Consider the following 23115-nt stretch of genomic DNA (forward strand, 5'->3'; position numbering starts at 1 on the left):
TTTAAATCAATACAATCATGTGGACTTAAACTACTTGGCTCGATATCTCATAAAAGTATTAATATCCCAAGCCTGAGCCACAAAGCACTCTGAATCATGCATTGTTTGGATTTTGAGCTTTTGAGTTTCACACAATTACCCAGATAAATCCAAACTTTGTTTTATAAAAACTAACCTTTTCAAGGCAAACAGAAATTCAATTTAACACCCAGAACAGTTAAGAGGTCAGCAAAAGTTTAAGACAGAGTAATGATTAGTGTTTAAAATAACGATGTAAAGTTCACAAAATGACTCACTGAACAAGAGGGTCAAAGTTTGGTGAGTCACTAGATTGTAAAGAAAGTTTCATGCAGCCAAAAGGTGACACAGATTAACAGTCCGGAGAGATTAATATCAGCCGTGGCATCTGCTTTCTGAGGTTAGCAGGCTGATTTTTTAAATTAAAACACTTGATAGGCCGAGTTGTGCTTCCAGCCTGGGAACAGGACAGGGATGACATTCTCAAGCAAAGCATGCACGGGAGCTGAGGAGAGATACGGGATGGGATCACAAGCCTAAGTGCGCTGGGAGACAAAGATAAAGCAGGAACTGGGTCCGATTTTCTCATATTTATGACTGAACATCTGATTTCCAGTATGACTAATGCACAACAGACGTTCCTTTGAGTATTTCCAGGAGAAAAAAAAAAAAAGCGTTAGTATTCCACTTATGTTGGTGGCCACCTGTGTCTTCTCACACAACTGTAACATTCTCCAAGTGCTGCTATTTTTCACAACATATGCTTCTGAAAAAGAGAAACCTGAGAGGAGCGGCTCTAATGTAAGACCATTACGCTCAAAGTGTCTGTTATTCTTTCATGATTCCATAGACTAAACAGTGCTAAGAGCAGTCAGTCAATGGGGCCTGTGTATATTGAACACTTAATGTTGTGAATAATTCATGCAGTGCGGTTAAGTTTGGAGAGGTGCTGTGGAACAAAATGACTAGAGGGCAGGTAATTGTTATCGATTCCCCCGAAGCCTCTCTCCTGTTGAGAGCGGCGTGGAGAGACGGGCTCCGGGACTCTATCAAAACCACAAAATAAGCCCTGTCTCCACTCTGCAAGCCTGCTTGCTGGATACCTATAAATTTAACTGCCTTGACAAAGTGCCCAAGGATAGCAGAACCTGTCCAGTCAATCAATATCTGAGCAAACTGGCACGGAGTCAGCGGGCTCCCAGGCTTCCTGGCAGCAGCAGTGCTGGGCTACGGCTGCTGCCATGATGGCTGATCATCCCCGCTGTCAGCACACTGCCAGCTCATTCTTAAATATTCTATAGGTCAGCTCTTTGAGCAGCAGCGGATTGCGGATGGTAAAAGTGAGGAGATAATTTACAAAACATTAGCCGTTTCTTGGACAATGTCAGTGTCATCATCCATTAATTCTTAGAAAGAGATTCAGTCTGTAAATGTGTGGATCAGGGAGCAAATCTCTTCCGATATTAACTATGTCCTTTATGCTTTAATAGGGCTGACCCAAATGCTTTGATGCTTCGGTCGCCCATAAATTAACAAAAATACAACATTATTCATTATGCATCAACATTGGTTATTATCAGTTATCGTGAGACAGGGTTATGTAAACTGTGTGGTGACTGACTACGTGAAAGAGTTGCAAGTATTAGCAAGTGGTGTTTTGGGACAGCTGCAAAGTGTGCCTAATATGCTAAAGGGAAATAGCCTATATCACAAATCACAGACCGTATGTAAAGATGGATAGCATGACATCTCCCCAAAAGTGAAGCCAAAACATCTGCATCGCCCCCTGTAGGCTGTCTGTGGTATATATAAACCCCGCCTCCACCATGTTAGCAGATGGAACATGAACCAAGTACATTCAAAATTTATTTTTCCCAAAGATGGTTTCTATCATTATCTGTATTTTTTATCACCATGGTGTTTGTTCATGTGTTCGTTTTCATGATTAGTTTGGTTTTAATTAGTTTTCTGATGCTATAAAAAGGGGATTTGACAACATGATTGACAGCTTTGTGTGCCAATCATGTGCTCTCGTTGAATGGCGCCGCTTGCAACAACTTGATACTGTGGAGATTGCTCCTGCGCAGACACTAAATGATGTCACCAGAGCAAGATAGCAAGGATATTTTGGCTTTTTTTTTGTAAAGTGGGGTTAAGTGGAGATGCATTATCCATCTTTGTATACAGCTTATGTCACCAAATCCACAACAAGCCTGGCAAACTACTTGAAAACAGCTTTGCCATCTTTCAACTATCCTGTTTTTCTTGCTAATTTGGCCAAGGTTACTGCAGCCTGCGTGCTAACAGCATAGTCATGTTGTTAGCACGCCATGTCATGTCATTAATTCGATTAATGACGGACATTTCTCACTGAAGCTGCAATGCCCAAACACTGATATTCAGGATAGTCCTAGTTTTTCATGATTAGCTCATACACTAAATTTAGAAAAAGCAGAAGTTTTTTTTAAACTGTTGCAACACAACATAATAAGCATTGTTAGTTTCCGATTCAAAGCAAAACATCCTTTGCTCAGACAGCTTTTTCTGTGAAAGGAATAAATTGCTGGGCTCTACTACATGATCACTTGAAATTTGCTCCAAATTTCACTTTTTTCAACAGAGCCACTAAATCCTGGTTTATTCAGCAACAAACCTGCACTTATGTCTAATTTCTTTGTGTAATGTTTAATATGTATATTATCTTACTTTGATGAATTTGGCCTACTGTTTTTTCTACCTCTCTGTTCAAATCTTCATCTTATAAAGCCCTCATAGGGATAGGTGTCGCAAACTAGTATTTGCTAAAACACCCTGTTTTCAGTTTGTGTATGTATATATTGTATCTGATCCTATAAAAAAAACACATATAAATAAGTAATAAAAATATATGTTTTCCTGCAGGGCCTGCTGCTGCAACATCACATGAGGAAGGGGTGGATGTCTTTCTTCTCGTTAGGTTAACATCTGCCTATCACATCCTTCAGTCTGCGCGTAGAGAATGCCCATGGCGGTAAAACAGACATAATCCCCTGAGAACGGCTTTGTCAGTTCTGATACCCATGTCCCTCAGTGGGAGAACAGGGGTGTTGCTGCCTAAATACCTGACAAATCCGGTTGCCACCTGAATACCTGAGTAATCCATCACACACCTCTGATGGGCCTTCACAGGCAGATGGAACGTCTTAGGGTGAAAGGAGCCATAGTTTTTGGTGGATGTGGCTGACATTGACAATATGGGTGCGGCGGGGAAGAATGCACGTCTACATAGCACAAGAGAAATCTAGTAATCACTTAAGCAAACTTTACGGGGACTCCTTGTGTTTCTTGGCAAGGCTAATCGAAACGCACTTTGGGGGAGTGGTGCTGGAAGGCATGCAAGAACTATTGAGGGATTCATGCAAGTAGACAAAACAACAGATTTACTCTATCATGGATTAGGGAAAGCTATTATTAAAATGTTTGTTTTTCATGGAAGGGAGATCATCCGACAGTCTGGAAGGATGGATGACCTCACCTAGAATCTGCATGAAATTGAAGAAAGGAGATTAAAAGTGAAAATAACCAACCTTCACGCTGATCTGTTTGCAGATGAAGTGATTTGATGGAGGTGAGCGATGACATGAAAAGATACAAAGTGGAGAGGAAGACAAGACAGTGAAACTGAACTGTGTTCCCGCAGACAGACAGAGGTTAGTAATGCAAACATACAGTAGCATGGAGGGAAACTCACTTTCATAAAAGATTTAGTATAATTTTTTTGCCATTTCTCATTGCTCAAAGAAATCTAAATATATATTTTTTCCATTCTCTGTAATATAATTGTGAATGTATAATCAAGAGAAATATAAACTGTTTTCTGGATATTTTTACCCTATTTTTTGATAGTATATAATTAGCAATCTCAGCTAATACTTATTTATTTTTTAAGATTTTTTTTCTTTCTTTGGGTTTTACCAAGAGAGGGCACAACATGCAGCAAAAGGCAGCAGGTTGGAGTTGAACCTGCAGCTGCTGTTGCAAGGACACATCCTCTGCACATGTGGCACCCACTCTACCAGGCGAGCTACTGAGCACCTCTTCAGCTAATTTTGTTTTTTTCAATTTCCTTGTCACCTTTTACTAATTTCAGTAGCAGTCTGCAGGACATTCTTGCCAAGATGCTCATTATCGTTTTCCCATGTTTTTGAAAGAAATTCATCCAGTTTTCTCCATATTTAGAGGTTTAAATGCTAAAGGAAAAAAGTCTGATTGCAGCACAAGAAAACTGATGTGATCCAGGTGTTAAAGGTCTAACTTATTAGACTTTTTCTCATTAGGATAGACTGAAAAATGGATTTCTTTACGACTCTAGATGTACTCCCAAATCCATCTTTTTTCTCATAAAATTGAACCTGAATTGATCATTTTCTAAGTTTCCCTCCCCAACACACAGCCACACACACAGAGAACAGCATGAAGATATTTTGGTAAGAGAAAAGCCTGACTGCAGCACTTTATCCTCTGTGACATATTGACATGTCACATGGATATATGAAGGACTGCCAGCAGACAGAAGCTGACATCCCTCCTCCGTTGCGGGATAAGTGCTTGACAAATGAGCGCTCATGCAAAATCACAGGACGCTTGTGATTCTGCCCACGTTGATGGAGATCTCCGTTAGAGGAGGGTCAGTGAAAGCAGCCCACAGCAAACAAGGTGCGCACACACCTGCACACCTACAAACACGCACACACACTCTTAATGGACGAGAAGTGGAGGGACATAAATAGATGCGCAGACAGGAAGGGAAAAACAATCCATGAGCAGACCCCTCCTCCCCTCCCACACAGAAATATGAGGACATCATTCTCTGGTGGCTCTCAAATGTCAAGGAAAGGGTTGTGACGGTGGTGCTGACAGTATGTTTGTGTACCTGCAGACAGGAATCAGATCAGGTAGCTACAGTGAGTGGAAGAAGAAATTCACAGACACAAAACGCCAGCCCATAACAAGCCATTTACCAGAAGTCTGACAGGAGTGTGTGTGTGTGTGTGTGTGTGTGTGTGTGTGTGTGTGTGTGAGGGTGTTAGAAGCAGGTTAGTACAGAATAATACCACAATTCGTTCTCCCATGGTAATACTTTGATGTCACCTTCAAGTAGTAACTTTATTGACATTTAAGGCTCCAAATTACTGTTCTGCCCAGGGAGGATTGAATTCTTAAAAGGCCCTGGATTTAATCAAGTGAAAGATTCTTATAATTTACTCAAAAGTAGAAAAACTGAATATTGAAGCACAGTTAATCACAGCACTGAATTGCAAACTTCCCTCCATCTAACCAGTGCCAAGATAGCCCTGCTCCTCCACGGCAAAACTCTGCGAGAAGTCGCAAATAGATGCAAAACACATCGTTCACCAATTTTTGTTGGCCCTCCTGGGCTGTTTCATGAACTACAGGCTGTAATTCTGCATTTTTGTATTGCCCACCAATGAGGACGTAAAGAGAAAAAATTGTTCAAGGGACAAGACTCGCCTCTCGAAATTCTGTCAAACTGTAAAACTCTGCAGTGCTGATCAAGTATAAATCAAGATTATATTTATGCACTGCCTTATTCTTTGCTAAATGTTTTTTAGACACACATCTTAGTCCTTGTGTTAAGCTGTAATAAGCAGACTTTGTGAACAGGAAGTGGGCATCATACTGCTTCCTACACAGTGAAAACAGAGGCTGAAAAAAATTTAGATAATATGGTAAAACTAGGCAGTGCTGATCAAATATAAACCAAGATTCTTTTACTGTTTTGTATGTTTCTCCCCACTAATGTTTTCAGAATCATGTTTTTGCTTACCGTCAAACTGTAATACGAGATTGTTTCTTGCCAGACAGCCGCCATTGTTTCACATGTACAAGTTCGGATTACATCATCCAGCAGCAGGAGCATTTATTGGTTTGGTGCGGTGCAGCGCTCTCTGTTAGTTGTAGATTTTCTCCCTCTTCAGCAAAAGTATCATTTTTCTCTGTCTTTCTACTGAAAACATGTCCTAGTTTCATAAAAAAGCCATCTTTCCAGCAATGAAATACTTCTTAAATGATTGTAAAATTATTGTATTTGTTCAGCCTGAGCATCATTTTAATTTTGTGCTGGAACTTTGGAGTTTTTACAGCCTGCTGCTGCACATCAGCACTGTAAAATTTAACAATGACATGTTTGCCTCCAAAGCTTGTTATGTTTACAAGTCTGAAAGCAGATGTTGTAAGCCCCTAAATCTCCCCTCTAGTGTGTCGGAATAAAAAATAGACATATAACAACAGGAAGGAGAGAGAGGGGCATGTCAAAGGCCACTTGTCTTGAGTCCCTTATGCTTTAAACCCAATCAGGCAGCCCTGTGATAGCACAGCCCCAGGTCTCATCTCCTCGTTCTTGCTGCAGTAACAAAGACGGAGTGAAAACATGGCTCGAGCCTTTGTTCTTCATTCCAGACAAGCACACTTTTAAAAGGTTACGGTTGGTTTGATTTCTATCTCTCCGCTGGTGTGGTGAGACTGACGGAAAAGTTGGTGTCGAGGCCAACGGGTTGACAGCTACCTGGGTGGTGTTACAGACTAGCTGGGCCTGGGGCCCCTGCTGGCGCCAAGCCACACAACCGCTGTAATTACCTCTGAGGGGAGAAAAAAAGCTGCGTTTGCACCTGTGACAGACATGCCCTGATTAATAGACGAGACTTACATCCCTTCCTCGCCTTTGCTGTTTGGCTGACTACCTCCCCCTGTCAAGATTTAAGATCTAAACCTTCTGGAGCCCACAGTGTTTAATCTGTGAATTTGATGCCGCTGTGGTCCTTGAGGATGATTTTACCTCTGATTCCTCTGATCCAGGAGGAGGTTCTGTCTGTTGGAAAAACATTTTTCCTGGATACCTTCCTATAAGAGAAACACTGATGCTAAACACAAGTGGTGCACATCTGAGGCTGGGTTGCACCAACAAGGATTAATTTAAGATAAGATTAGCTCTAATCAGAGTTTAGTATAACTAGTTTGAAAATGAGTAAACCCAGATTTAAGATTAAGCTCTGTTGCACCATAAAAAATCACCTCTGTTTAGAAAAGCCAAAAATATTTAGAGATTTAAAGAGAGGTTTAGACTTGACTTTATTTTTTCAAATGATAGTTTTGTGCAACAGATGTCAAACTTAAACCATGATTTATCAAGTTGATCTTTGTTGGTGCAATCCAGCCTTAGTGAAAGAAATATTTGTTGCACAGTACTCTTAATTTAACATTTCCGAATCAGTGGTTTGTAATTTTTTTTGTCTGGGTTACAGTACAAGAGAGACTCATTCTATCTTGATGGATGGAAAGAGACAAAGGCATCACTCATCCATAAAATAGCCTCTATGATACACTAGATGCTTTTAAACAAAATTATGAAGTGATAGGCGAGTGCGTCTCTTTCTTAGCCTGACACTTTCACTCCCTTCTCCACCCACACTAACAACTGGAGCAGCTATTCTGTTTCATGTACATCAGACATGGTGGTGTTATCCGCAGGGGCTGACCTACACTACTCTCTCTCCTATACCGGCTTTTTCCGCGATGGGCACAATGCTGCCCTCGCCCTGCATTAGTCTGCTCACGGAGACACCACAACAAAAACAAACCCTGAAACTCCAGACCCCTCCATGCCTTCAGGAGCTCTGGGGTTGTGCGGAGGGGGGAATAATGGAGCCTTTCGATACAGTCAAAATAAAAAAGAAATGAGGCCTGGCACGGCTTTCAGCGCCAGCGGAGGAAACCGTTTCAATGCAGCTGTTTTTGCAGAGGCCGCACCTGGTCGAATTTGCAGCCAAACAAGAGGTTGAGGTTAGTTCAACTCATTGGTATGGGAAGAATGGCAAGGCAAGTATAATGGTTAGAGAACTGGTTGGAGGAGAGAAATAGTGATATAAACATGGCCATCAAATGTGGAAATTACACAACAATCAACATCCTGTGTTTTCCACAGGTGTTTTCACTTATTCTGCCTAATTAGAACTCTGCTCTGGTTGAAGATGTGCAGAGCTATGTGGAGAATTACTCCATGCACCAGTAAGAATTATAAAGGTGTAATTTGTCCCACCCTGACAGGTGCAAAAAAAGCTCACAGGAGGGCGAGAAAGATGTCAATCAAACACAGCCTGCAGACTCTCACACATTCCTGAGAAGAGCTCTAAAATAACTAGAATCACCTGTGCCATTGTACCACAGGCAGAGAGAGAAATAAAAATGCATGGTCAGTGGTGAGTAAACAGCATTCAGAATGAAACAGACAACACATTTGAAAGGGTTGCACGGTTGTTTGTGGTCTCCAAATGCTCGAGACAACAGAAATGATTGATTCCAGAATTGAGTGAGACATTTGACTTTACCTCGTACGTAGAGATTGGCAGGAGCAGAGTAGCGGGTCCCGGCACTGTTCATGGCAACGCATTCATATTTCCCTTGGTCAGACTCCTCGCTGTTCTCAATTTGCAGAGCTCCTGCGTAGAGGATTAACAAATTTAGCCGTCTTGACAGTTGCGGAATACGAGATGTAATTTGGCATAAAAACCACAGCAGATATCTGTACAGTGACTTTGCTAGAGAGCCTGTAGTCAGTTAGTGTAACACAGTTCATGCGTAATTAAGTGTCTCAGACATGGATGCAGTTTTGTCAAGAAGATGCTTACAGCAACATGAGCATTTAGCTGATTTGGCAAGTTTAGTGCTGCTAACAGAATGTTTGCCTCGTGGTGTTAAGGAGAAGAAAAGACCATGACTGAGGGTCAATTAATCATCTGAGTAACATGTCACAACCGTCAAAGTTTGACGAGGCCTTCTGCTCATGGAAATAACTGACAAACTTAAGTGCTGTTGTGTCATGGAGGGTTATCTATCTCAGTCTGTCATGAGGACAAGGTTAAGCTATACTACAAAAAACACGGCAAAAGCTTAAGAATGGATATTATAAAGATATATAAAGAACTAATCAACCTGCTGCTGAATATTAACAGAAAAGAAAATTAAATTCAACCAGGTTTTACCATTAAAAACCTCGTGCTGTGCTCAGAAGCCTTTCATAAGTGTTTAAACCTGTGAACCTTGGCGAATTGGTTTGATCTGTTTTGAAAACATGAGAAAAAGGGTAATGAAAAACTTGGCAAGAAATGTCATGCAAATTGCAAAAAAATAAGCTATGAAAAATGTCCAGACAACTTTATTTATAACAATCATAATTATATATTAAAAAATTGTTACATAATAATTATTATTTATTATAATATAATAAATAATAATTGTTATAATATATTATAATTATTATAATTATATTTTATTTCCTTGTCTGTTTTTGTTTTTTTTTCTTTCCTTCTCTTTTTGATTTTTCTTCTCTTTCTTTCGTTCTTTCCCACTTTTTTACTTTTTACTTATTCCTTGCTAATTTTTGGGTCATTTCTTCTCAAGTTGCTTACAACCTTCCTCCCGTGTATTTAATCAGCACAATTTGCTAAACTTTCAAAGGGTTAATCAAAATGGGTAAAAAGGTAATCGTAACTGATCGTCTAAGTCATTATTTTCTCAATAGCCTGAGATTTTGCTGAATATCAGCTGCCAGTGCAGGCATCTTTTCTCCAATCTTTGTTGAGTCTGCATTTAGCGGTGAGCTCATAATTTTTTCATTACCAACTATTTCACCATGTCTCACCGAAGGCCTCAAGGGAAACACTCCTGTGCCAGATGGCTCAGATTAGTATTCACAGTCCCAAGAAACTGTAGCCATCAGACAGAAGGCTCACATGTTGTTTCTAACAAAGCATGAAAGCCCTGGAGACGTGTCTTTGTGTGGTCATTTTGACACTCCATGTCCATAACCATCATATAATCATTGCTACTGAATTGCAAAACAGCTGACAGATGAGATGAGTTGTAATTCCATATACTGAGGAAGAGGCAAAAAGCAAAACTTACCTGCATCCCATAATTTAAAAAATACATGTTTAAAAACTCTCAGCAGTACATACAGTATGTATGTCACAAGCCAGTGGTAACACTTATTATGTCTCCAAAACAGCATGGTACTAGCATGAAAGGCAGCCAGCCACCATGCAGTTTGAAAATGACAAAAGTACTCAGCATACGATGATGTCAGGATACATTTTCTTCCACATCATGCAGTATGAGATGAATGCAACAAACAGGTTCACCACCAACCAAAGGAGTATTCAAATCACGACGAGACCAGAAGCGTAACAGGGCGGGGCGGTTACATGTGACGATACCACCTCAGATCTCGTGACAACATCTCTCTCCAAGGTGTTTGCTCTGCACGCTGAGCTCATCGCTGTCTGATTCAGCACTGACATGCACCTGCATACTAATGCCGGTGTCACCAATCTGTCAATCCGCCCATTCTCCCACGGGAGAAAACAGTGTAAGTACCACAGGCATGTAGAAGGTTACTGCTGTGGCAGTTGTCAGAGCTGCAACACTGAATCCCTTAAATTACTTCCAAGTACTCAAACACGGGCGGATCTTCTACAAGGTCATTTCACTGCTTACAAGCGCAGAAGCGGCACAAAGGCTGTCATCAGATCTCCTTCAGCGTTAACATCTAATTCATCATGGGATGTAGTGAGGTTCATACACATTTTTACCAATACATTTCAATGACCTTTCCATGACTTTGAAGCAAATTTTAAGGACCATACATTCTCTTAAACGACCATCAATACTTCTTATCGGGTCTTTTTCATTACTGTATAATAGCTTTTTAAAATATATATTATTTTAAAATATAATGAATTCTGCATAGGATTAACAATGAATATTTAAATATAATTTAGGGACTGTTATTTATGAGAGGGGAGGGAGTGGTGCAAAAAGAGGATGTCATAATTTTCTAAGCACTGGCAAGGGATTTTGTATTTATTTTACAGACGAATTTTAAAGAAAATATGCAGATTGGAGGGAACTTTTTTTTTTTTGAAAAAAACATTCCCTCCAATCTGCATATTATGTTTTCTTCCACCCATAAATAACTTTTGGTGATTTTTATTGAAAACATGCCTCCATGTTCTTCACCAAACACATCATGTGTTATTATACAGGTTTGTGAAACAAAATTCCATGACTTTTCCAAAATTTTTAGGGTATATTTAGTTTTTTAAAGTGTTTTTCCAGGCCTGGAAATTGCTCTTTGCAAATTTCATGACTTTTCCAGGTTTTTCACGACTGTGCATTAGGAGCCATGGATGTGAGACAGACAGCTGGTGGTTCCAAATGTATTCAGCTTACTCTAGACATCCACTATTTACTTCACTGCTGTTGAGTGGAAATCATGCCTTCACTCAGGGGAAAAGCACATGATTACCACAAAAAGAGGTTGAAATTTCCACCTTAACATCTCAACCAGGCCTCCTGTTCCCCTGCTGGGGGGCGATGCAGTAGGCTGTATGCAAATGGAGCCATTTCTGTTTACATTGAGGCTGCGTAGAGGAGGCAGGTAGATCCTCTTGTGGCCACGGTGGCCTTTAGTTTAAAATGCAGCTCCTCGCCTCTTTCTGCTGAAGGAGAGGCTGAAGCGGAAAGATGTTTCTGTGTGTGAATGTGTGTGTGTGTGTGTGTGTGTGTTCATGTTTGTAGGAGGAACCTTGGAAAAAGCAAATTTACAAGATAAGACCTCGGACTTTCCATTCTCTGGACATAAGGGTTGGTGATCATTTGTTTGTTAGGGAGCAGACAGCAGACAGGACATGTTGGGAAGAGACGAAAAGGGGAGTAGAAGAGGGTGGGGTTGGCGCTGACAGCGTGGACGAACTTGGTGACTCGGTGGCGTTTGAGGGGTGGGGGGAATGGGGGTGCAGGGGTGTGATGTGGATGTGAGGGAATGGTGTGGACGTGATATTTTCCAACACACTTTATCATCCTTACCTCTAATTGGTGTACCACCTAGGTGGGAGTAATTTCGATGCAAACAGGGTTGAGAGATTAGTTAGTAATCCACTTATATCAGTGGGAGAGAAAAACATGGCTTCTGACAGGCCACAGATAAATAACGGAAAAAAATAACACAGAGTAGAAGCCACTTAAATGCAATGTGACAAAGTTCAGTGCACTTAATTAATACTGTGAAGCAAGTATGCATTTTGGACTGTACATGTTGTCTGTAAATGAGCAGGAAAAAACAGCCAATGAGGAGAATTTAAAATATTATGCTGCTACTTTTTATTTGCAGACAGCAGCTACAGCCTCGTTTTTGCTTGCTTCATAGTAAAAAAAAAAAAGTGTGCAATATAAGCACATTTTTATAAATGTAGCTTTCTAATTTAAGATGACCTTACTCTTTTAACAGTCTGCATTTGTGGAGAAAGCAGTTAGTAAAATGGACAAGAGCAATGAATGAAAGTCATAAACAGTAAATAGAATGATGCACAGCAAGAAGTACTCAGGTCAGAGGTATTAAACTGAAAAGGTTAGTATGATTTGGATGCTGTGAAAAAACAGACCAAATGTGTCTGTGTGTAAAAATCGAGTGTGATGCAACAAGGAGGAACTGCCTTTTCTGTTAAACTGTGGCAGCATTTGAATGTGCTTTTTGTCTGCCATCGCAAAATTGGCCTCATTTCAGGTCATATGCAGTAATGTAAATCCCGATACGGCAGCAGATGTCAAGAAAAAAGGTGGCGGATGAAAAGAACTGCTCGTCTGAGGGCATTACATATCAGCATATTTTCAGGCGTTCGCACTGTTTGCAAGAAAGAAAACTAATTAAAAGTTTGTTGCTAGAAGTGAAAAAAAAAATAAATCACGGTTTTAGGCACAGTTTTATCCCTGTTATAAAAACATTATCAAACAATTAAGTAGATGTTGTATTATCTAATTTGTGAGAAATCTGTATCTTATTTGGGCTTGTGCGAGGATGGCTTTTTAATATTGCAATAACATGGACAGTCCAAGTGCTCTAGTGACCCGTATTTGGCTTCTGCTGGGCAGCTCTAGCTTTTTCTGGAGTAGCTCTCATCTTTAATCTTCGGGGCCTCAGACCTGCAGCCTGGCCTGACACTCTCTAAGTGAGGTAGATTTAGTAAAGAGACACAAGACTGAATCTGGTCAAAAGTCACTAATCTCTCCACCTTGCACCTTTTCCATCTGATCCAGGTCAGACGAGTGCTGTTTATTTATCAAGTGGGCTGCTGCTGTGAACAAAGAGCACCTCATTCTTCTTTCTGTTTCTTTGCGAGGTTGTATTCTAGCCAATGTATCATCGGCTGGCCTCATTGTCACCCCACTGCATGTTTAAGAGGGGATTAAGGATTATTTAACATGGTGAAAAAATTCTCTTTTCCGTTCTTTGGATGGTTACAAGCTCATGCATCACTGTCAAAGATTGCAGGAATGCAGAAACAACTTCCAACTTCTGTGTAACTTTATAAGTGGCTGAGGAAATAAAATTCTGTAAGAACTCGGCTAACTGGAGGCGACAAACTTTGAATGAAACTTTCATTTCCTTTGTGATGAAAGAGAATACATGAAGTCATACATGACAACAAAGGCCTTTTGTGTTTTCACATCATCTTCATGTCTAACATGTCTCTTATTGGTTGGTATTTGATGGCATCTTATACTCTTGAACTTGCCTTTGCTGTATTTACATTATCAGTATGTGAAGTACAAAAACTCCTTGAAGAAATTAAATCACATCAAATCAAATTGTACCTGAACGAAGCTGTTTAATGCGCCCGTTGCTGCTGCTGATGTCCACAGGAAGCATGTCCTTGAACCAGGATATCTCCGGGTCCGGGTTTCCGCTGGCGGCACACAGCATGGTGGCGGTTCTGGTCCTTTCAACCACCTTCAGCTGGGGACCCATATCGATGGTGGGGAAGCCATGGGGGATCTGGTTCTCTGAAAATTTGCAAAGGGAGGTTGTTTTTTTAGAATATCCAGAGCCACACAGAGCAAGAAATTAGGGGGTGGGTGGGGCGTGTTTACAAAAAGATCCTGACAGAAAAGGCTCTCAATTGCTGTGAGAGGCATTGAGTGCATCAAAGCTTTCGAGCTGGCAAGGACAGAGAAGAGGATGAAAGAGAGCAAATACATTTCAGGTGCTACAGGCCGAACAGTAATCAGAAAGCACAAAAAAAAAAATTAGTGCAAGAGCGGAATGCACGACAGGGGAATGGAAGATCGAGTATGATTTGTATTTCAAATTTGGTTGGGCAAAAAAATCTCTGATTGATTATCATAGCAGGCTTATTACCCAGCACGGGGAGTCTCAGGTTTAGACAGAGGAAGGATTGCAATCTGCCTCTGGGCACCCATGCATAAATGAGCCGCCTTAGGCTTAGCAAGCTAAACAAACCTATTTGAATAATCCAACTCATCATAATGAATGTAACAGCATATCCATGACAACACACAAAGTATAATCCCTAAAAGCAAAAATTTGGTATTCTAAGGTGAAAGGTTGTTTTCCAATATATACTGACATCATATCATAAGATTAGCAAAACACGAACAATATAGAGTCGTGGGCTATTTCAGGCTAAGACTTAGCATACGGATTCATCAGAAGGAGAAACATCCCTTCATACAGTATCTACCATTGACGTTTACGCTTACAGTTTGTGTTTTTACCGCTGAAAACTTACAGTCTAGTCATGACAATAAACAAGCTTTATTTTTTGAAACTGACTGTCACCACTCAACACCCACTTCTTTGCTGCCTCACTCTGTAAAGACAAGTTGTGTCACTGTGTACCACCACTCAGATGTTTTCAAACTGGAAACTCTTCGGCAATTGTTTACCTCGGAGTTCTCTCTGATATTCAGATTAAACAATGTACTATCCCACTATGTTGAAAACATTTGTTGGAAAAACACTAACAGGATTCTTATCTTTAAAAGTTGTCACTGAAATTGCCTAACTGTGCTGCAAATCCTAAATCAGACCCTCCTCCCACCTGCGCTCATAATAAACCCTAATTTAACCTCTGGATGGTATTAATAAAGAGGAAACACGGTGGCACTTGAGAGGTCTTATTATCAGCTTGGTCTTAAACTTGTAATCTCTTTTATCTATTTCCTCAAATGTAGATGTGTCCCCGGGGCCAAAGTGCTAAAATGAAATCCTTAGAATGGTGCTAATGATTGTAACTTTCTCCTTTTGTTCGCCATGAAAAGATACCTTACTGCAGGTTAACAATAAGCAAATGATAGTTGCTCCAAAGGGATGAACCAAATTAATACAAAACAGAGATTTGGCTGATGAAGAAAGTAGAAGAAATAGTGACGGAACAGGATTACAATGTCACAGAGTGGTCCGCTTAAAATGAACTAATGATTACAATGTATGCGAGAGAATTTGTGTCAAGATAGCACAACAAAAATAAGATGTCTAATCTCCAGTTGCCCCCCCTCCTGGACTGGTCAACCATGTAAGACTGTGATTGCAGCAGTGCACGGCTGAGAGGGAGAGAGCCAGCGTTCTCTACAAACTTCCTTAATTAATTAAGACATGAAAGTCGTTGTTCACTCTGAGCTCATCCGACACGAAACAAATATCTCCTGTTACAGAGTGTCCATTGTAAGCTGTGTTACAGATTATACCAGGCTGTCTCACATCAGCCATCAGCAATACGAAGAACTACATACATTAGTCCCCGATATGAATGAATCTCAAAACTATAAGGGTGCAGACACACATGAGCAGATGCATAAGAGGTACCATCATCTGCTGAGGCAATATTGGTGTCAAATTTGTGCAGTGGAAAGCTAGCTTGTTAATAAAGAATGCAAAATATGATGTAATTGGTACGTTTTCCAGTTTCTTATGTTCCTGTGCTTGATTCTAATACACTGCCAGGCAGGCAGCATCTCTCAGTCTGCATTTTTCATTGCAAAAACTATGCAATATCAGCTGGTTAAACACGACAATTATCAGTCTCCTCCTCACGTAGTACTGTGCTTGTGGTTGAAGCTGCAACTTTGCTGGTCGAACTCCATGCGACATGAAGATGCAGATTTGCTCGCCACTTGAAGCAAATGTTTTATTCACCCAAAATCCATATGTAAACTTATATGGCTGGAGCATGAATAGGTGCATGGGTGTTGTACTTTGTTCTGATCCCCAGCAGAGCAGTTGTTCCTGCCCTCACCCTCGTGTTTGGCTGGTAGCCCGGATCGTCTCATATTCAGATGTAGTTGACAGATCTCTGCATGGCCTCTTATCGTTGTGGCGAGGCTTACTTCCTGTCTAACGATATAGGATTCGTTCTCAGACATCCCAAATGAAATCAGGATACCGCTACAAAACAGGCAACTACAGCACAATGAAATAATACTGTACAATTTGTCATTGTATGAAGAGGGTAACAGTAGTACCCTGTGTTCCTCTGTGGTTTACTCTCTCTAACCTTCAAAGAAAAGAGAAAAAAGCTCAAGAGAGAGATGGCGATGAAGAGAGAGATGGTGATACACACCACACATAATGCTGAAGCTACAGTAATTGTCCAAATGAGAGTTTAGGAGAATAATTTTAAAAATCGTTTAAAAAATTGACAGTTTGGTGGCTAAAGATGTGCAAAATAAGAGAGTCATCTGCTGTTCTCCTTGTGAGGTGCAATGTGGAAACCTATTAATTATATCAAACCCAGAGCGAGCTGAACTGCAGTCTCAAGTACTTACAGTTCACTTAAAACATGTTTTTAATGGCCACAGACCACCTGAGCAGAGGCCCCTTTGTGGCTGCTGACATGGACCAAGTTTTCTCATTATGCTTTCACTGGGCTGGAAGGCCCAGTTGGTCTCGGTTCAGGTGGTTGTGTTTAGCAAAACTTTAGGAGTCCCTAAAAATGTCTTTGATCATTTTTTTGAATTTATTTTTTGTATGCCTATACAATATAGGAGGTGCAATATTTTTTAAAATAAATGAAGTATAATAAAATTTGTTAAAAGCAAAATTTGTGTTAAAATATTGCTTTAATTAGTTATTCTTGTGCTGCAGAGAAGTCCTGGCCTACACATCCTAATCTACAGGCTTATATAAACATATCTGAAGCCTGTGTGAATTTACTTGTTTATTTTTCTTTATTAGTATCCTTTTTTTTATATAGTTTTTATTCATTTATTTTCTCATTTATTTTTTCTTTTATTTATATATATGTATTTATGTATGCATTTATTTGTTGTTTATTCCTCATTTTTTTAAATAAATAATTTCTTCTATTCTTGAATATACTTTTACTATCCTGTTCTCTGTCATCATATGTCCACCTAACTATATTTGTTATGGTTAAGGCTGCTGCAGACATTTTTCTTAAGGAAACACAAAAAAGCATGATAAAAAAAAACTGTTTTGTACAGATACCCACAAAAATCACACCATAATCATTTTTAAAACTAAACTGAAAATAATGCTGTAAAACTATCATCCCCACTAATATCAGAAATCATATCATAATTACAATATCAGTAAAAATAATCGAAATTAGATATTCTTTCAACATCATACGGCCCTCTCTTATATTTGCACAACCTGTCCAGTCTGTCAGTCAAATAATGAAACTTGTGATGTGAATATAGAGAAGCAAATATCGATCCATTAATTAAAGGAAGGTGTGTCCTAATGTATTAAGACTCACGATGGATTTCAGTGTTGTAGTCCAGAGCAAGTGTCTGATCTTCAATCAAGCGTGAACATAAAAAAAGCTACATCATCTGCCACTCCTCTGCTGATTCCAATTGTTCATGTGTCCACATTGTACATGTAACACATGGTTAGACCCCCCAAATCACTTCATCTCTCAGCCAGAAAATGGTGCAGCTTCCCTCCAGGTCTAATATAAAGGTGGAAACCAATCGATTCAATGAGGCATGACACTGATCCTGTCAATCACACCTTGGCGGTTCCCACAGGGATTGTACCGAGGTGGATTGAGAGGTCTGTCATACTGTCTTTTGAGAGAAGGGAGGTATTTATGCTATAGTGCGTTGTGGCATTGAAGAAGACCCCAATATCAGAATAGGATATTTTCACCCAAACCCTTTTGTATTGCTGCCTATAGAATATTTATGATTACGATTATTGGCGGAGGCTCCCGGGCTGTGAAAAATGCAAACCATTGGTAAAACAGGGTGAGAGACCCCAAAGGAGTTATTACATGAGTCAGCGGCTCTGTCATATCAGGAAGCACAAACAGGGAATACTTTAAAAGGCAAACTGCTGCTGCAAAGCTAATACATGAATCTAGCCTCACTTTTTTAATGTTTGCATTGAAGGTTAGCTGTTATTTCAACCAACAGACATTTTTTTTCTCAGTCTTATAAGTAGAGAGTGCATCATGGCTTCACTTAGTGTGTTAATTTCAACATGGGGAATTGTTGAAAGAGACCGGCCGGGCTGCATGTACAATAAATGTTATACACACTGTATATAGGAGGCAGAGCATTGCTCAGAGCCAATGTTATTACCATGGTGAGTGTGCTACAGGAGCATGAAATATCCAAGGTTACTTTAAGGGTAGTGTAACCAGAAAAAACATTGTTAAGCAAACAAAATGGATGTAATTGGTATAGCAATAAAAATCCACATTCCCCTGCAAATTTAGATTGCTCCCGGGGAAGCAAAGAGAACAATAAAATTTCTCATGGCCTCTTTAAACCATGTTTAAAGGAGAGATAATAAATGTCTGTAATGTCAAGATTTGAGCTGGACCTAAAATGCCACTTCCCAGGGGCCACGTTTAAGGTTTTGCCCTAGGAGGAAGGGATAAGGCTTCACTTATTTTGAAGCATTTCCAGCTATGTGTCCTAATACAGAAAAGTGGCCATACCACAGACTGAAGCTGATTGAGTCTTTGACATGCAGGCCCCTAAAAACCCTGCCTCGAGAGCCGAACCTTGCACAGTCACTGTGATTCCACCAAATCACATCTTTTATACATTATCATGTCAAATGGTATTTTTTTAATGTAATGAAGACATCTTTGAGTTACTTTATATTTACCTATTGTTAGATTTGGTTTGCAGTTGAAAACACGAGACATCCATTGACACAGTTTCCGACACCACAGACAATATACCGTAAAAAAAGAACTTAAGGTAAAATGTTGAAAGTGCCCCAGTGCTAATCAAAATGTTAAATATGTCATAAATACCCCCAAAACACTAAACTACATAACCAAACTCTGATTAACCTTAAAATACCCATAAAAGACTTTGCAATGTTTAAACATGTTGGCGAAAGATAGTTGAGTCTCATTTACAGGTAGTCAAATACGGACGATTTGGGTTAGTAGTTCGGTCCCAAGATCGTCCCAAAGCATGTGTGATCGACAACTTAGAAGTGAATCAATTATCTTTCCCCAGAATCTCATACCGCACCTTTAACAGTTAATTATGTGTAATTTGTTAAGACTGTTAACATAATGCTCAGTATGAAAAGGCTCAAAGTTTCTTTATTAGTGGGGTAAATTTGTTACGCAGACGAGCTTTCCAAGCTGACAGCAGAATACATTTTCAGGACATTAAAACAAAATGCATTAAAACGAGTTTCATTTAGTATCAAAACAGTATCAAGTTATACAAACTCATCAGAACAGCACAACAAAGTGCTTTGATATACACACCCACAAACTCACCACTCACTCCAAAGCTTGAAGTGCAAAGTGCATTATTTTATGCTAGCTCTGTTCAGTAATGCAATGGCTGCAGGTATAAAAGTATTTCTCTATCGGGTTTTTTTGCACACTGGGGTTGCAAACCAATGGCCGGAGCAAAGGAACTAGAATTTGCTATGTAATGGATGGGAACAGTCCGTAAAAAATATAATTGCAAAACCATGCTGTCCACATCTAATGTAGCTTTCTCGTGCTGCCTGTGTCTTAAGCTTTAGTTAAAAATAAAAAAAAACCCTGAAAGTTATCTCTATACACATACTTATCAAAGATGTTGTGTAGCTGAGAGGAAAGAATTGAGCCCTGTCTGTCTTCTCCTTCTACTGGAACTCCTGCGGCTGGCCTTGTCTGCCAACATGCCATCCCCGGGAAGACAAAGACATGCCTTTGTTCAGTCTTTAATTTGAAGGGAGAAGAAAAGGAATGGGGAAATTTGGAGAGAATCCAATGAAACAGTGCAGGCGATGCAGGTTGATGTTTGTCAAGATAGAGGGCATTTTTAATAAAAAGGCCCTCTTGTGCTGGAGAGTAATTCATCAAAAAAGAGTTCCACTTCTCTCTCTAGTCCAGGCAGGAAAATACGAGTAAGGCAAAAATCCTGCGATAATGTCATACGGGCGATCCATTACTAAGATGAACAATGCTGCCACAAAAAAATAAAACAAAAAATACCACTGTCATGTGTGATACTTATAACTATCACACTGCTAATTTATTCTCTATATATACAAACTTAACTGTCTGAAATTATGAACCCTGCATGCAAAGAGTTGTACTGATATAATGAAGCAGATGTGACGTTTAATATGTTTAACTCTTTGAAATCTTGATCGACATCAGTTTTCTAGTGCTGCATTCAGACGCCCTTTAAAAGCTGTGAAAACAAATTGGTTTCATTTAATTCAAAAACATGGTATGTGTAAAAACACACACACACACATATACATACATATATATATTTGTAAAAATGTATTCTTTTTAACAAGATAAGTAAGGGTCTATTTATATAGTAGTAAATGACATGATCAGATTTTTAAATATTTAGAAACAGGTGTGTATATGTGTATGCCATTACATATATGACAAGATTAGGAATTCTATAAGGGAGTTTATTGATAATAAATTAATTGTTGAATAAAGGGGTGGGAATAAAAAGGTTTTCCTCCTAACCCTCTTTGCACATGTAAATTGAGGCAATTTGCAGAAGGAATTTCTTATGAGTTCTTTTTCTTCTTTCTGTTGCTGATATGTTTGTAACTACTGTTTTTGTTACACTTTACATATTCAAAGTAAAAACAATCAATCAGTCAAGTGGGGAAAAAGGAAGTAAGCAACTTGGTGAGAAATGTACGAGTAAAGGGTGACAACAACAACACTTAAACATTTGATTTTTTTTAAAGACATTTAAAAAGAAGGAAAATTGTCACAAAAAAACCCCACCCCATTTTGACATATTTTAAATTATGTTACAGAAAAAAATTTACACATATATCTTTTATCTTTTTTTTAACCTTTCTTTCTTTTTTTGAGCTTATTTACAGGTTACTTTGATAATAATAATAGTAATATCTTAGATTTATAAAGCACCTTTCATGATACTCAAGGACGTTTTACACAGTTGAATAAAATGTAACACAAACAAAGAAAGAAACATTTTGTTACTCTTTACAAATAAAATCATTATTTCTGTGCCGTGTCTTGTTAAGTTGCTCACTGCACTTCGCCCCATGTTTTTCAAGAAGTCAAACCTACTTGCTCAGGTTTCAAGGGGTTAATAAGACTATTTGTAAAGTGTTTCTGTGATACAGTCGTTACAACAAAAGCACTAGAAACGCCCTTAAAATGAGTGAGGCCAGAAGGCAGAAAGGTGTCAGATGTAGGTACGCACGAACTGGTTCCTCCATGATGTGAAAAATAAGCACCATTGTTCTCTCAACAGCCGTTTAACACGCACACAGTCTGAAACACGATCAGCTTAGCAGATGAACTTGTTTACAGTGTTTATAGCAGTAAGGTAGAAAAGAGAGGGCAGGAGGGGAAGGCTTTATGTGGTTTTGTGGTTGTACTACTCAATTAGGATAGCAGTGGGGGCCTCGACTATACACAAAAGGCATGGGGCAACACTGGCAACATCGTTTGTAAGGAGAAAATTACAAATTGGGTAATTAGTGAAATTAAGAAAACATGATACAGTAATCACAAACTACTGTGCCAAGGAGGTGTGCCTCTGCTGTAACAGCCACGGGCAGGTGAGGTGAGATTTACATGAAAGAAGAGAGAGGGGAAAAGAGTAAAAAGGAGAGGGGAAGGGAGGAGAAGAGGAGGGGGCAGGGGAGGGGTGCATGCCAACCTCCTGCCAGCTCCAATTACCAGTGTGAGTGGAGCGTGGCAGCTAGGGCGATGGGTCTAATCAGAGCCCTGCTGAAAGAGACCCGTCCCTGTCCTCCTGTCCCACTGGGAGGCTGCTGGAGCTCAATCCCACACTCATGTCAGCCAGCGTTTTCGCCTCAACCCAAACACACTCATCTCAATGGGGGAAAACACTCCAGACACCCCAGTTCCCTCATAACAGGGGCGCTCCTGACACAGTGGCACAAGATACAGTAGCTCCGCATAAAAAATACCTGCTTCATTTCCATTTCAGTGTGTCCAAGTCTTCTTTTCTTTTTTTTACTCTCAAGTGCAAAAGGTGTTGGCATGTGCTGCTATGGATGTTTTAACCCCAGAGGATGGTCCCTTCAGAGAGAACATGCAGACATATGTGTGGAAATATTCATGTAAACACTGTTACAACATCAACAGGAAGCTGTGTGCATGCTTGCAGGCTGCCCGCGCCGTCTTGCTTCATTCTGCATCAATAGTTAATCTAATTCGGTGTCAACGTGTGCCATCAAAAATTAAGGTGATACAGTGAGCCTTTCTCAAGATTCTCAGCTTATACATCTGAGCTGATCTCATTTCAAGCCAGAAATAAAAGGCCTTATGATCTCCACGTGAGCCCGTTGCCAAGTGATGGATGACAACAATTAAAGGTGATGTCTCCTTTGATAGCGCGAACCAAAGGACCACAGTGACAGCAACAAAGCCACTTGCCTCATGAAATATTACTGCTCTAAAATCTACCCTTTTAAACATACATCAGTGCACTGTCTTTATAGGTAAAAAAAAAAAGAAAAAGGTTATGTTCTTCTCGAGAATATGTGGGCCGTTCAGGTTTTTCATTTGCCTCTGTGCTGAAATTATAGCGTTTAACTCTAAACCGATGGCTCAGTGTTTACAAGAGGAATTTATTCTGTTGAATTTGTTGGAAAACTACAAAGATCACAGTCTCAGTGTTTCCTGCATTTACCCAACAAAGGCTTTTAATTATTCACCTCTCTGCTAGCCCAACCTGTGAGGGAAGCTAAATATAGTGCAATAAGTGTTGTGT

At 39.7% G+C, this 23115-nt stretch overlaps 1 protein-coding gene across 11 annotated transcripts in view; it reads right to left on the reverse strand.

Annotated features, from left to right (window-relative positions):
- ptprfb (protein tyrosine phosphatase receptor type Fb) overlaps positions 1–23115 on the reverse strand; it is a 215589-nt gene that overhangs the window by 82289 nt on the left and 110185 nt on the right. For 7 of the 11 annotated variants that reach the window (XM_088085767.1, XM_088085774.1, XM_088085772.1 and 4 more), the window contains exons 5-7: positions 13726–13914; positions 11941–11958; positions 8403–8513 (exon numbers count right to left, since the gene is read on the reverse strand). In XM_088085767.1, coding sequence (XP_087941893.1) covers positions 8403–8513; positions 11941–11958; positions 13726–13914 — 318 coding nt within the window. The remainder of the gene's footprint in view (positions 1–8402; positions 8514–11940; positions 11959–13725; positions 13915–23115) is intronic. The other 4 variants (XM_088085773.1, XM_042497203.2, XM_042497200.2 and 1 more) reach the window with 1 other exon arrangement.

This window comes from Plectropomus leopardus, chromosome 12 (genome assembly GCF_026936395.1).
Source record: "Plectropomus leopardus strain MGB_pleo_1.0 chromosome 12, ASM2693639v1, whole genome shotgun sequence".
In the NCBI taxonomy this organism is placed as follows: domain Eukaryota; kingdom Metazoa; phylum Chordata; class Actinopteri; order Perciformes; family Serranidae; genus Plectropomus; species Plectropomus leopardus.